This window comes from Neophocaena asiaeorientalis, unplaced genomic scaffold (genome assembly GCF_003031525.2).
Source record: "Neophocaena asiaeorientalis asiaeorientalis breed wild unplaced genomic scaffold, Neophocaena_asiaeorientalis_V1.1 scaffold14, whole genome shotgun sequence".
In the NCBI taxonomy this organism is placed as follows: Eukaryota; Metazoa; Chordata; class Mammalia; order Artiodactyla; family Phocoenidae; genus Neophocaena; species Neophocaena asiaeorientalis.
In genome coordinates this window covers 4,460,836-4,475,975 of record NW_020175192.1, presented here as the reverse complement: position 1 = coordinate 4,475,975, position 15,140 = coordinate 4,460,836, and the positions used below count along the sequence as shown (strand labels likewise).

Below are 15,140 nucleotides of genomic sequence, written 5' to 3'. Positions count from 1 at the left end.
TATTACCTACTTTTATATTTTATAGATGGGCAGCTAGACTTAGCAAGGTTCATTTTGGAGACGGTGACTGTGCTAGGTGGAATTCTAAGATGGCTCCCAATATTCTTCTGGTGTACATTTCTTGGATAATCCCCTCTCTGAGTTGGGGGAGAACCCGTGAATATATGATGGAATATCATTCCTATGATTAGATTATATAGTAAATATGAAGGAATTTTAAAGATGTAATTAAGGTCCATAATTAGTCAAATTTGAATTAATCAAAAGGGAGATCATTCTGAGTGGGGCCTCACCTAATAATGTGAGCCTTTAGAAGATGGAAGATGTCAGAAGATTCTCTTGCTGGCTTGGCAGCAATAAGCTGCCATTGTTGTGAGAGGGCCGTGTGACTAGGACCCGAGGGATCAAGAGCAACCCCTGGCAGATAGTAAGACAATGGAGCAATGGGTGCAAAAAAATGAATTCTTCCAACGACCAGTGAGATTGGAAGAGGACTCCAGCCTCAAATGAGACTGTAACCCCAGCTAAGAACTTTATTTCAGCCTAGTGAGACCCTGAACCGAAAACCTGCTTGTGCTTTGCCAGGCTCCTGACTTACAGAAACTGTGACGTGGGTATTGTTTTAAGGTGCCAGTATATTGGTAGTTTTTTACACAATGATAAAAAAACTAGTATAGGAATGAAGGAAAAATAGGTAAATTTATAGTTTGGCAATTTTGGTCCCTTCACTTCAGACTTTCCGAAGATACGAGGTTTCTTTAATGAGATTTTTTTATACACCTGGCTTTTTATAAATTCCTACTCAGAATCTAGGAGAACAAGTATAGTTTTCTCTCTCTTGTCTTCTTTCACAGAGCCCTCTCAAGGTTTACACTTCTACAGCTCTCCCTTATCCTCATAATACCTTTTGTGATGGAAATGACTGAAAATGAAGTAAAAGGAGAAATAACCATGAGCGTTACTTTTCACTTTAATCATTTCTTTTTTCTTACAACGTCACTAAGAAACTTTTGAATAGATGATAATAATAGAGAAAAAAACATAAGAAACATAAATATATGAGGAAATTGAGGAAGATGGAAAAAAAAGAAGTTTTAATCCAAATATATTTCTAACTTTGACAGGTTCAAAAAATGCTCCATTTGCCTGCTATGAAGAAATACAGTCTCAAACTGATAGGTTTGGGAACTGTGGTAGAGAAAGAAGCAGATATAAATTTTGTGCATGGAGGTATGCTATGCAAATATTAAAGATAACCTCTCGTGTTCTGTAAGATTCTGTTTTTAGTTTTTCTCTATATATGTCATTCACTCCAGTGGTTTCAAGTATCACATGTGTATGGGAGTAAATCTGAAATCAAAATCTCTAGCCTTGGCATCTTTCTTGTGCTACAGGCTTATTAAGCCTGTATCAATGGCTTTACTTTTTACTTTAAATGTTAGCATTAAAGTGTTACATTTTCCTTAGATATATTGCCATAAATGGAGAACCATTGTTTATTTTTACTTTTTTGTCAGAGAAACCAATCTGATGCATTCCTAATAAATGCCTAATGCATAACAATCATATAATTTATTATGTTTGCAGGAATCTTATATGTGGCAGATTAATTTGCACCTACCCCTTTAAAACTCCTTTCCTTCGAGACGGTGCTTCTGTGATTTATGCTTTTGTACGAAATACTGTATGTATAACTATGCACTACACAACGACAGGTGGAGAAGATCCAATGGTGGTCAAAAATGGCTCTATTTGTGATACTGGGAGGGTAAATGACTTAAAATCTATTTTTAAAAATCTAGTTTTATTAATTCCTTTAATAAATATTGCAGTTAATTACTAGTGCTTTGTAAACTTAAATATTTGGTTAAGGAGAAAATGAATAAGCTTCAATTGGTCTCTGAGGGAAATGAGAGTTGTTTGATCCCCATTAGAATTTCAGTGTTGTGAGCAAGGAAAATCCAAGTGTTCTGGGGCTGGAGTGGGGAAGAGAGAAATCTTGGGAATACTCGGAGTTAAATATTCCGTAACATGAAAATTCACTTTTCTTCTTGGAGAAGAAAGAAGAAATCCCACTTAGTAATATATGTCTCTTTGCGGCCCAGTAGATAAAAGCATAACTTAGATGGGGCTGCTAAGAATCAGTCTTCACCTCTTAGTTTTTGACATTTTGCAAGTTACCTAACCAGTCTGAGATATCACAACTGTATGTAAAGTGGGGATAATAATAACATTTACTCTATGGAGTTATTGCAAAGATTAAATGAGATAATAGTATAAAGTGCTTAGCACAATGCCCAGCACATAGTAAGAGCTAAATATAGGTTGGCTATTATTATTTATTGTTATTATAATTTGTTATCTATGAGACCAACCAACCAAATCTGGAGAAAACATAGAGGGAATAAATTTACTTCAAAATCTCTACATTCTAAAAGGGGTTGTTAGACACACCACGGAGGCCAAGAACTAATGAGAAGACGGAACACATTAAAGGCTTAAAAGGGTTAGGGTGTTGGGGTTTAGAAAGGGTTTTGTGAGGCCATTTCTCTGAAGAGTGTTGTGATTTCATGTGTGAAAGGAAATCATTTTCACATACATTATTTCATTTTACCTTGAAACAAATCTCAAATAGTTTAGAAAAAGTATTATTGTACTCATTTAAGAAAACTGCAACTTAGGGAAGTTGATATTGCTAGAAATAAGGGAGTTGGGAATGTACCCTTAATCCTCTGATTATTATACTTTATACTTAAAAGAATTAATATTTGGATGTTTAATACATTCCATAATAGAATGTTAGATATCTGTAGTATATTTTAATGAAAACTTCTAGTATATTTTCTTAGGAACTCGAATAATAGCGCATATTTAGTGAAAACTCCTGATTATTGAATTGATTTTCTTTCTATGCAAACTTTCAATATGTGCAGTAATACAGAATATTATTTAAACTGTGCTCTTAGGGATGGTTTTGTTAGATTTCAGGCTATTGTAATTAAAAGTGATTTTTTGATTCTGATTTTTTTTATGTCAGTCTTGTTTCATTTGTTTCTCCCATTTCCCTGCCCTGGATCATTTTTTTGGACTGTTTTTAAAGAACAATTTTAGAATCACAATAAAACGGAAAGGATGTTAGAGGGATTTCCTACACGCCCTCTTGGCCCCACACAGGCATGTCTTCCCCGTTACTAACATCGCCCACCAGTGTGGTACGGTTGTTACAATTGATCAGCCTACATTGACACATGCCTATCACACAAAGAAAATAGTTTACGTAAAGCTATTGTACATCCTGTTAGTTTCTGACCTATATTATTTTCCTTCTCTCTTAAGAACTTCTTTTAACATGTCTTGCAAGACAGCTCTCTTAGCGAAAAATTCCCTCCATTTTTGTGTGTCTGAAAAAGTCTTTATCTCTCTTTCACTTTTGAAGGATAATTTTGCAAGTATATAGAATTCTATATTCTAGGTTGGGGATTTTTCTCTGTCAATACTTTAAATATTTTACTCCACTCTTCTGACTGCCTGGTTTCTGAGGAGAAGTCAGATGTAATTCTTATCTTTGTTCCTCTATAGGTACGGTTTTTTAAAAAAATTTTGCTTTTTTCAGGATTTATTCTTTGATTTTCTGTTTGAACACAATATGCCTAAAGTGTAGGGGTTTGTTAGTTTGTTTGTTTGGCATTTATCCTGCTTATTGTTTTCTGAGATTCCTGGGACTGTGGTTTGGTGTCTGATATTAATTTGGGGGAAATCCTTAGTCATTATTGTTTCAAATATTTCTTCTGCTCCTTTTTCTTTTTCTTCTGGCGTTTCCATTACATATATGTTATACCTTTTATAGTTGTCCCATAGTCCTTGGATATTCTGTGTTATGTTTTTGTCTTTGTTCTTTTTGCTTTTTCATTTTCAAGGATTCTATTGATATGTCCTCTAGCTCAGAGATTCTTCCCTCAGCTATTTCCAGTGTACTAATAAGCCCATTAAAGGCATTTATTCATTTTTGTTACAGTGGTTTTTTTTTTCATTCCAGCATTTATTTTTATTTTTTTCTTAGGATTGCTGTCTCTCTGCTTCCATCTGCCGTCTGTTCTTGCATACTGTCTACTTCATCTATTAGAGCCCTTAGCATATTAATCATAGTTGTTTTAAACTCCTGGTCTGATAATTTCAGTATCCATGACATGTATGGTTCTGATACTTTCTCCGTTTTTCCAATTGTGTTTTTTAGCTTTTAGTATATAACCTTATCTGTTTTCTTGAGAGCTGGACATGATGAACCAGATAAAAGAACTGCTGTAAATAGACCTTTAGAAATGTGGTGGTGAGGTGTTGTGGGAAGGGGAAGTGTTCTTTAGTCTTATGAACAGGTCTGAGTCTTTCAGTGAACCTGTGCCTCTGGACTGTGAACTTCACAAGTGTTTCTCATGTTTTTTCTCCTCCCTTAGGTGGGACAGGACGGCTGGAGTGGGCTGGAGTTGGGTATTTCTCTTCTTACACATGGAAGGTTAGAGCTGACTGAAATTGGGTATTTCCCTTCCCCCAGATCAGTTAGGCTCTGATAAGACATCACCAGATTAGGCTCTAGTTAACTAGTTTCTCCTGAGGGCAAGCCTTGTTAAGAACAGAGTGCTCTGGCTACTTCAAAATGGTTCCTTTTCCCCTCCTCCTGCCAGAATACAAGAAATTTTTTTCTCTAATATTTACTGTGAGAACGTTGGCTGAGCTCCTGGATATACATCTCACAAAATTGTGGGGCTCTCCTGGAGTTCCTAACTCTCAGAGGTGTCTGTATTGAGCCTCCAGCAATTCATCAATTACAGTTCAGGCTTTCCAACGCTGGCACGGGTACCTGAGGAGGTTTCCGCTTGTGAATCTTTTCTCTGGTAAGCTGTGACTCCCTGTGTTCGCTCGTCTGTCTCTCCAATTTGGGGGCAGTGGTTTGCCCCCAAGTCACTTCTTTTATGGATCCTAAAAGAGTTGTTGCTTCTTCAGTCTGTTCAGCTTTTTACTTGTTGTTAGGATGGTGTGTCAACTTCCAAACTCCTTAAATGGGGAACTGAATACCAGAAGCCTGAATCCTTTCTTTAAAATTTATTTAAAAAATAGACTTTATTTTTTAGGGAAGTTTTAGGTTCACATCAAAAGTTGCAGAAAGTACAGGAAGTTCCCATAACCACTTACCCCACAGAAGTGCAGACATCTACACTATCCACAATCCTACACTATTACATCATCCTCACCCAAAGTCCATAGTTTACATAAGACTTATTGGAAAACTCCCCAAATATTTGTAACTTACACTACACATTTCTAAATAACACTTATGCCAAAGGAGAAATCTCAAGAGAGATTGAAAAATATTTTTAATTAAATGAAGTTGAAAATACAGCATATAAAAATTTGTGGGTTACAGCAAAAGCAGTACTTAATGGAAATTACTGCATTGAATGTCTGTGGTCTTATGTTATAAAATTACTGATGGTAATGTTACAATAACTGGACTCCTCTAACTCAGAAAAAAAAATTTGTATGTGTTTTTCCTTAGATTTGTGTAAATCGTGAATGTGTAGAATCAAGGATACTTGCAGACAGATCAAATAAGTGTTCACTAAAGTGCAATGGACATGGAGTAAGTAAGCACATGATTCGTGTTTTCCCAAATCACCTCTCTTGGACACTTTTCAGCATCATTCGTTAATTTACTCAATGTTTATTGGGTTCCTACTGTGTGCTAGGACATGTATCTACTTAAACTGTGGGGCTGAATTGGGTTACTCAATTTGCAGCCGTATGTTTTAGAAGACATTGCACAGAATTAAATCGCTGATGACTCTGACAAACTTATTATTACAGTTGGGTACTTTTCAGAGGTATTAAATATTCCAATAAATATATTAACCTCTTCGTTACAGGGAGATAATTAAGCTAAAGTTTGTGTGTCTAGGAATATATAGGGTGAGGGAAAACTATTGGTTTTATCCCTCATTTTGTAATAGACTTTTTTTTTTTTCCCAATGAGGCCAATTTACTTCCCATACCAAAAAAGTAAAAGCGCAGTGGATAGAAGGTTGGATTGTCAATCTCAAGTGACAGTAGAACACCCCTATTTTATTTTTTTTCAAATTGGAATATAGTTGATTTACAATGTTGTGTTAGTTTCAGGTGTACAGCAAAGTGGATCAGTTATACATATACATATATCTGTTATTTTTTAGAATTTTTTCCCATATAGGTTATTATAGAATACTGAGTAGAGTTCCCTGTGCTATACAGTAGGTCCTTATTAGTTATCTGTTTTATATACAGTAGTGTGTATATGTTAATCCCAAACAATTTATCCCTCCCCCACCTCCTTTCACCTTTGGTAACCATAAGTTTGTTTTCTACATCTGTGACTCTGTTTTGTAAATAAGTTCATTTGTACCATTTTTCAGATTCCACACATAGGCAATATCATATGATATTTGTCTTTCTCTCTTTGACTTACTTCACTTAGTATGATAATCCCTAGGTCCACCCATGTTCCTGAAAATGGCATTATTTCATTCTTTATTATGGCTGAGGAATATTCCGTTGTATATGTGTACCACATCTTCTTTATCCACTCCGCTGTTGATGGACATTTAGGTTGCTTCCGTGTCTTGGCTATTGTAAATAGTGCTGCAGTGAACACTGGGGTGCATGTATCCTTTTGGACCATGTTTTTCTCCAGATATATGTCCAGGAGTGGGATTGCAAGATCGTATGTTAGCTCTATTTTTAGTTTTTTAAGGAACCTCCATACTGTTCTCCATAGTGGCTGCACCAATTTACATTGACACCAACAGTGTAGGAGCGTTCCCTTCTCTCCCCACCCTCTGCAGCAGCATTTATTATTTGTGGATTTTTTTGATCATAGCCATTTTGCCTGGTTTGAGGCGATGTCTCTTTGTAGTTTTGATTTGCATTTCTCTAATAATTAACGATGTTGAACTTCTTTTCATGTGCCTCTTGGCCATCTGTATGTTGTCTTTGGAGAAATGTCTATTTAGGTCTTCTGCCCATGTTTTGATTAGGTTGTTTTCTTTTGATGATATTAAGTCACACGAGCTGTTTGTAAATTTTGGAGACTAATCCCCTGTTGGTCACATCATTGACAAATATTTGCTCCCATTCTATGGGTTGTCTTTTTGTTTTTTTTATGGTGTCCTTTGCTGTGCAAAAGCTTTTGAGCTTAATTAGGTCCCATTTGTTTATTTTTGTTTTTATTTCCATTACTCTGGGAGACAGATTGAAAAAGATATTGCTTTGATTTATGTCAGAGACTGTTCCACCTATGTTTTCTTTTAAGAGTTTTACAGTGTCCTCTCTCACATTTAAGTCTAATCCATTTTGAGCTTATTTTTGTGTATGGTCTTAAAGAATGTTCTAATTTCATTTTTTTACACGTAGCTGTCCAGTTTTCACAGCACCATTTATTGAAGCGATTGTTTTTCCTCTATTGTATAGTCTTGCCTCCTTTGTTGCAAATTAATTGACCATAGGTGCATGGGTTTATTTCTGGGCTTTCTGTCCTGTTCCATTGATCTATAAGTCTGTCTTTGTGCCAGTACCATACTGTTTTGATGACTGTAGCTTTATAATATAGTCTGAAGTCAGGGAGCTGATTCCTCCAGCTTTGTTTTTCTTTCTCAAGCTTGCTTTGGCTCTCCAGGGTCTTTGTGTTTCCATACAGATTTTAAGATTTTTTTTGTTGTTGTTCTAGGTCTGCAAAACATGCCATTGGTATTTTGATAGGGATTGCATTGAGTCTGTAGATCACTTTGGGTAGTATAGTCATTTTGACAATCAAAGAACATGGTATATCTTTCCAACTGTTTGTGTCATATTCGATATCATGACTCAGCATCTTACAGTTTTCGGAGTACAGGTCTTTTGCCTCCTTAGGTAGGTTTACTCCCAGGTATTTTATTATTTTTGGTATGATGGTTAATGGAATTGTTTCCTTATTTTCTCTTTCTGGTCTTTTGTTGTTAGTGTATAGAAATGCAACAAATTTCTATGTATTAATTTTGTATCCTGCAGCTTTACTGAATTCATTGATGAACTCTAGTAGTTTTCTGGTAGCACCTTTAGGATTTTCTATGTATGGTACCATATCATCTGCAAATAGTGACAGTTTTACTTCTTCTCTTCCAATTTGTATTCCTTTTATTTCATTTTCGTCTCTGATTGCTATGGTTAGGACTTCCAAAACTATGTTGAATAATAGTGGTGAGAGTAGACATCCTTTTCTTGTTCCTGATCTTAGAGGAAATGTCTTCAGCTTTTCACCATTGAGTATGATGTTAGCTGTGGGCTTGTCATATATTGCCTTTATTATGTTCAGGTATATTCCCTCTATGCCCACATCCTGAAGAAATTTTATCATAAATGGGTGTTGAATTTTGTCAAAGGCTTTTTCTGGATCTATTGAGATGATCATATAGTTTTTATTCTTCAATTTGCTAATGTGGTGTATCACACTGATTGATCTGTGGATACCGAAAAATCCTTGCATCCCTGGGATATATCCCACTTGATCATGGTATATGATTATTCTTTGAATGTTTTGTTGGATTCGATTTACTAGTATTTTATTGAGGATTTTTGCATCTATGTTCATCAGTGATATTGGCCTGTAACTTTCTTTTTATGTGATATCTTTGTCTGGTTTTGCTATTGGGGTGATGGTGCCCTCACAGAATGAGTTTGGGAGTCTTCCTTCCTCTGCAGTTTTCTGGAAGAGTTTCAGAGAGTATGTGTTGACTCTTCTCTAAATGTTTGGTAGAATTTGCCTGTGAAGCCATCTGGTCCTGGACTTCTGTTTGTTGGGAGTTTGTTACTTACAGTTTCAATTTTAGAACTTGTGATTGGTCTGTTCATATTTTCTATTTCTTCCTGGTACAGTCTTGTCCATTTCTTCTAGGTTTTCCATTTTATTGGCCTGTATAGTCTCTTATGATCCTTTGTATTTCTGTGGTGTCAGTTGTAACTTCTTTTTCTTTTATAGTTTTATTGATTTGAGACCTCTCCTTTTTTTTTTTTTTTTTACTTTTCCTTGATGAGTCTGGCTAAAGGTTTATCAATTTTCAAAGAACCAGCTTTTAGTTTCATAGATATTTTCTGTTGTCTCTTTGTTCTGATTTCATTTATTTCTGCTCTGATCTTTATGATTTATTTATTTCTACTAACTTTGGGTTTTGTTTCTTCTCCTTCCTCTAGTTGCTTTAGGTGTAAGGTTAGGTTGCTTATTACTTGAGATTTTTTTTTCCCTGCTATAGACTGTATTGCTATAAACTTTCAATATTTAGTTTTATGAGCTGTTTGTATATTTTGGAAATTAAGCCCTGTTGGTCACATGGTTTGCAGATATTTTCTCCCATTCTGTAGGTTTTCTTTTCATTTTGTTGATGGTTTCTTTTGCTGTGCAAAAGCTTGTAAGTTTGATTAGGTTTCATTTGTTTATTTTGTCTCTATTTCTATTGTCTTGGGAGACTGACCTAAGAAAACATTGGTATGCTTTATGTCAGAGAATGTTTTGCCTGTTATCTCTTCTAGGCTTATGTTTAAGTGTTTAAGGCATTTCAAGTTTAATTTTTTTATGGTTTGAGGCTGTGTTCTAACTTCATTCATTACATGAAGCTGTCCAACTTTCCCAGCACCACTTGCTGAAGAGACTGTCTTTTTTCCCATGGTATATTCTTGCCTCCTTTGTCAAAGATTAATTGACTGTAACTGTGTGGGTTTATTTCTGGGCTCTCTATTCTGTTGCATTGATTGATATATCTGTTTTTGTGCCAATTCCACACTGTTTTGATTACTGTGGCTTGGTAATATTGTCTGAAGTCTGGGAGGATTATGCCTCCCACTTTGTTCTTTTTCCTTAGGGTTGCTTTGGCAATTCTGGGTCTTTTATGGTTCCTTATAAATTTTGGGATTATTTGTACTTTCTTAATATATGCATTTATTGCTATAAACTTCTAAGAGCTGCTTTTACAGAACCCCAGTTTTTGTCTGTGTTGTTTCCATTTTTATTTGTTTTAAGATTTTAAAATGTCCTTTCTAATTTCTTTCTTGACCTATTGTTTGTTCAGGAGTGTGTTGTTTAATTTCTACATGTGTGTGAATTTTCCAGCTTTCCTGCTGTTGATTTCTAGTTTCATATCGTGTTGGTCAAGTAGATACTTTGTATGTTTTCAATTTTCTTAAATTTGCTAAAATTTGTATTGTGGCTTATATGACCTATCCTTGGTAATGTTCCATGTACACTTGAGAAGAATATGTATTCTGCTGCTCTTGGGTGGAATGTTCTATATATATCTGTTAGGTCAATTTGGTATAAAGTATAGCTCAGGTCCAGCATTTCTTTGTGGTTTTTTGTCTGGATTATCTTTCCATGTTGAAAGTGGAGTATTGAAGTGTCTTACTATTATTGTCTTGTTGTCAATTTCTCCTTTCAGTATTTGCTTAGTATATTAGGTGCTCTGATGTTGGGTGTGTATATTCACAATTGTTATATCTTGCAGAGTTGACCACTTTATAATTATATAATGATCTTCCTTTTGTCTTGTTACCATTTTTTGGCTTAAAGCCTTTTTTTGTCTGATATAAGTATAGCTACTCCCTCTTTCTTTTGGGTTCCATTTACACGGGATATTTTTACATCTCTTTGAGGCTATGTGATTCTCTTGAAGGCAGACTTAGTTGGGTCTTGTTTTTTCATCCATTCAGCCACTCTGACCTTTGACTGATTAATTAATTTCATGTATTAGGGTAACTATTGATATGTAAGTGCTTAGTAATGCCATCTCTTTCATTACTTTTTGGCTGTTTTTTTGTTGTTTGTTTCAGTTCCCTTATTCTTTTTTTCCTTCTCTTTTTGCCTCTTTATGAATTCATGATTTTCCATGTGGTATGCTGTGATTGCCCTCTGTTTATCCTTTGTGAATCTACTATAGGTTTTTGCTACATGGCTACCATGAGGTTTACATAAAGCATCTTATAGATAAAACAGTCCATTTTAAGCTGATTGTAACTTAACTTGGATCACACACAAAAGCTCTACCCTACTATCTCACCCTTTTTTGTTTTTGATGTCAAAATTTACCTCTTTTCATATTGTGCATATGTTAGCAAATTATAGTAAGTATAGTTATTTTAATACTTTTACCCTTTAACCTGTATACTGTTGTTCAGTAGTTAACACACCATTCCCTTACAGATTTAGATTTTAAAATCTGTGTATTTACCTTTATGAATGTGTTGTATGTTTTCATGTTACTAATTATCATCTTTTTATTTCAGGTGGAAGAAATTCTTTCAGCATTTCTTGTAAGGCAGGTATAGTGGTGATGAATTTCCTCAGTTCTTGTTTGTCTCGGAGAGTTTTTATTTCTCTTTTACTTTTGAAGGATATGTTTGCCAGTTAAAGTATTCTTGACTGACTTTTTTATTCTTTCAACACACTGAATATATCATTTTATTCTGTCCTGGCCTGTACCTACTGGGTTTCTATTTGTAGATTACAGTCATTTTTTTTCTCTTGCTTTATTTTACGATTCTCTCTTTGTCTTTGATTTTTGTCAATGTAATTATAATACATCTTGGAGAAGGTCATTTTGCATTGAGATAATGGAGTGATGTATTTGCTTTGTGACTGGATGTTTCAGTCTCTCCCAAGTTTGGGAAGTTCTCAGCTATTATTTTTTTAAATAGACTTTCTGCCCCCATTCCTCTCTTTTTTCCTTTTGGAACTCCAGTTATTCTAATATCTGTATGTTTGATGGTTTCCCGTAGTTCACATATGATTTGTTTTCTCTCTTGCAGTATTTTTTCTTTGGCTACACTGACTGGGTTATTTAAAAATTCCTGTCCTTTAGATCACCAATTCTATCTTCTGTTTGGTCTATTCTGCTGTAGATGACCTATTGCATTTTTCTTTTTATTTATTTCATACTTCATCTCTAGAATTTCTTTTTGGTCCTTTTTTATCCTTTCTACCTCTTTGTTAAATTTCTCATTTTATCCACGTGTTTATCCTGATTTTATTGACTTGTATGTCTGTTGATTCTTGTAGGCAGTTGAGTTTGTAAAAACAGCTAGTTTGAATTCTTTATTAGCTAAATTGATAAATTCAGTATCTTTGTGTTCAGTTACTGGAGTATTACTGTTATCTTTTGGTAATGACATACTTCATTGATTCTTTATATTCCTTGCAGTCTTGCATTGCTTTTTTTATATTTGAAATAGTAGTCACTTCCTTAAATCTTTACTAGTTGTCTTCAGGTGGGAGATTTTATTCACTGGTCTTGCTTATGTCTAGGTCTTTCTCCAACTTTATGGATATCTCTGCTCCACATTTCTTGTTCCATTTTGTGGCAGAATTTTAAGTTTGTGTGTCTTCTATGATTCTTAAAAACTCACTAAACCAGCTGCTGGAAACCTCTCTTTTGTTTTCCAGAAGGTGTGCTACAGCTCATGTTTGTGCTTTCTCCTTTGCCCAAGGACACTGGCCCGATTTTCTGAGGGCACCCCATGTCTATCAGACCTTGCTCTTGCCACTGAACTCAAATTTGCATACAAAGAGCAGGCCAAAAAGTGGGGGGAGTTGTTGGTTTAGCACTTGGGGCATTGGAGGTGCCTGTGGGTCAGGTGGTGGTGGGATCCTTGGGTGAAGTTCTCACAGCACCTCATGGACAGGCTTTCTGCTGGAGTACTGAAAGCATTCATCAGGAACCATGTCCCTTTAATGCCCTTTGATATTCTTATCGGCCTCTTTCCTGATATCTGTCCCCCAGTCATAGAGGTGCTGTCTCGGTACTCTGGGTGCTATGGGAAAGAAATAGATTTCTCCAGCTATGTCCTGTATAGCTGGGTTAGCTTTGCACTCACTCACTGCTTTCCCTTTCCCCTGAGAGGTCACTGCTGGCTAGTTCAGCCCCATGCTTTGTCACATTGAGGGAGGGGTGGTGCTGGCAAAGTTACTCTTACCCTTTCCAATGTGTCCAAACTTATTTATTTATATATTTGCTCCAAAGGAATTCAGGCATCTATTACCAGGAAGGTCGGACTTCTGCAAGGCTCTCTTGTCCATGAGTGTCTGCCCAAGTCAGCACTCTCCAAGTTTTCCCTGACTACAACCAAGAGAGGCTGAGGCCTATTCACTGGCTCCTGCTTCTTCCACAGCCTATACTGAGGTCTGTCTGCCTATTACCTGATGCACAGGTGGGAAAGACTCTTCCTGGGTCCCTTGGTGTATGGTGCTTGATCCTACAACTTCCACAGAGGTGCTTTTGTTCATAGATGGATGCCAAAATTTAGTTGTTGAACAGAGGAGCCAAAAAGAGAGACATATTATACAATCATGATGCTATCATTACTCCCAAAGTCAGTTTTATTTCTTCCTTTCCAATCTATGTACTTTTTATTTTCTCATCGTTTCTTCCAATATGATGTTAAAAAGGAATGGTGAGAGAGGACTTCCTTGCTTGGTTCCCGATCTTAGCAAGAAGGCTTCTAATCTTACCATTAAGCATAATGTTATTGTAGGTTTTTTTTTTTAAAGATATTCTTTATCAAGTTGAGGAAGTTTTATTTTATTAACAGCTTTCTGATGGTCTTTTATCATAAATGCCTATTCAGTTTTGTCATATAATTTTCTGTAACTGTGGTATGATCATATGATTTTTATTCTTTAGCCTGTTGGTTTATGATGGATTACATTAACTGATTTTCCAAATGTTAAACAATTCTTCCATAGTTGAGACAAAATTCACATGGTTGTGGTGTATATTTCTTATACGTTGGTGGAATTGATCTGCTAATATTTTGTTGAAGATTTTTGCATCTTCATTCATGAGAGATATTGGTCTGTAGTTTTCTTTTCTTGTAATGTCTTTGTGTTTTGTATTAGGGTAATGCTGGCCTATAAAATGTGTTAAGAAGTATTCACTCTACTTCTAACTTCTGAAAGAAATTGTAGAGAATTAGTATGATTTCTTTCTTAAATGTTTGATAAAATTCACCAGAATATCCAGCTGGACCAGTGCTTTTTGTTATGGAAGGTTATTAATTATTGATTCAATTTATTTAATAAATATAGGCTATTCATATTGTTTATTTTTGTGTGAATTTTGTCATATTTTGTCTTTCATGGACTTGGTTTATTTCATCAGTGTTATCAAATTTGTTGGCATAGAATTTTTGATATTATCCCTTTATTATCTTTTTAATGTCCATGGGATCTGTAGTGATGTCCCCTCTTTCATGTCTGATATTAGTAATTTGTGTCTTCTCTCTTTTTTCTTAGCCCAGTTAGAATCTTCTCCATTTTATTGATCTTTTCAGAGAATCCACATTTGGTTTTGTTGATTTTCTGTATTGATTTTTTGTTTTCAAGTTCATTGATTTCTGCTCTGTTAATTATTTTTTCTTTTCATATTGATATTAATTTACTGTTCATTTTCTAGTTTCATAAGGTAGAAGTTTATATGATTGATTTTAGATCTTTCTTGTTTTCTTATGTATGCATTCAATGCTAGAAATTTTCCTTTAAGGACCTCTTTTGCTGCATCACATAGATTTGATAAACTGTATATCCTCTTTCATTTAATTCAGCATATTTTAAAACTTCTCTTGATATTTCTTCTTTGACTCATGTGTTATGTAGAAGTGTGTTGTTTAATTTTCAAGTATTGGGGAAGTTTCCAGCTATTTTGCTAGTGCTGATTTCTAGTTTAAAGGCATTGTGATCTGAGAGCAGACATTGTATGATTTCTCTTCTTTTAAATATTGGTAAGGTGTGTTTTATGGCCCAGAATGTGGTCTATCTGGGTTCCATGTGAGGAGAGAAGAATGTATATTCTCCTGTTGTTAAATGAAGTAGTGAGTAGATGTTAATTATATCCAGTTGATGGTGTTGTGGATTTCAACTGTGTCCTTACTGATTTTCTTCTTCCAGCTGGATCTGTCCATTCCTGACAGTGGGGAGTTGAAGTCTCCAACTATTACAGTAGATTCATCTGTTTCTCCTTGTAGTTTTATTGGTTTTTGCCTCATGGGGCTCTTTTGTTAGGCTGCCCCTCAGGGTGAAGCTTCAAGAAAAGCAAATAAGC

General features: G+C 35.2%; 1 protein-coding gene across 1 annotated transcript in view; it reads left to right on the top strand.

The window, feature by feature from the left end:
- LOC112413121 (disintegrin and metalloproteinase domain-containing protein 32-like) overlaps positions 1–15,140 on the top strand; it is a 153,038-nt gene that overhangs the window by 102,341 nt on the left and 35,557 nt on the right. The window contains exons 15-17 of the mRNA XM_024764983.1: positions 1,125–1,230; positions 1,588–1,768; positions 5,552–5,635. Coding sequence (XP_024620751.1) covers positions 1,125–1,230; positions 1,588–1,768; positions 5,552–5,635 — 371 coding nt within the window. The remainder of the gene's footprint in view (positions 1–1,124; positions 1,231–1,587; positions 1,769–5,551; positions 5,636–15,140) is intronic.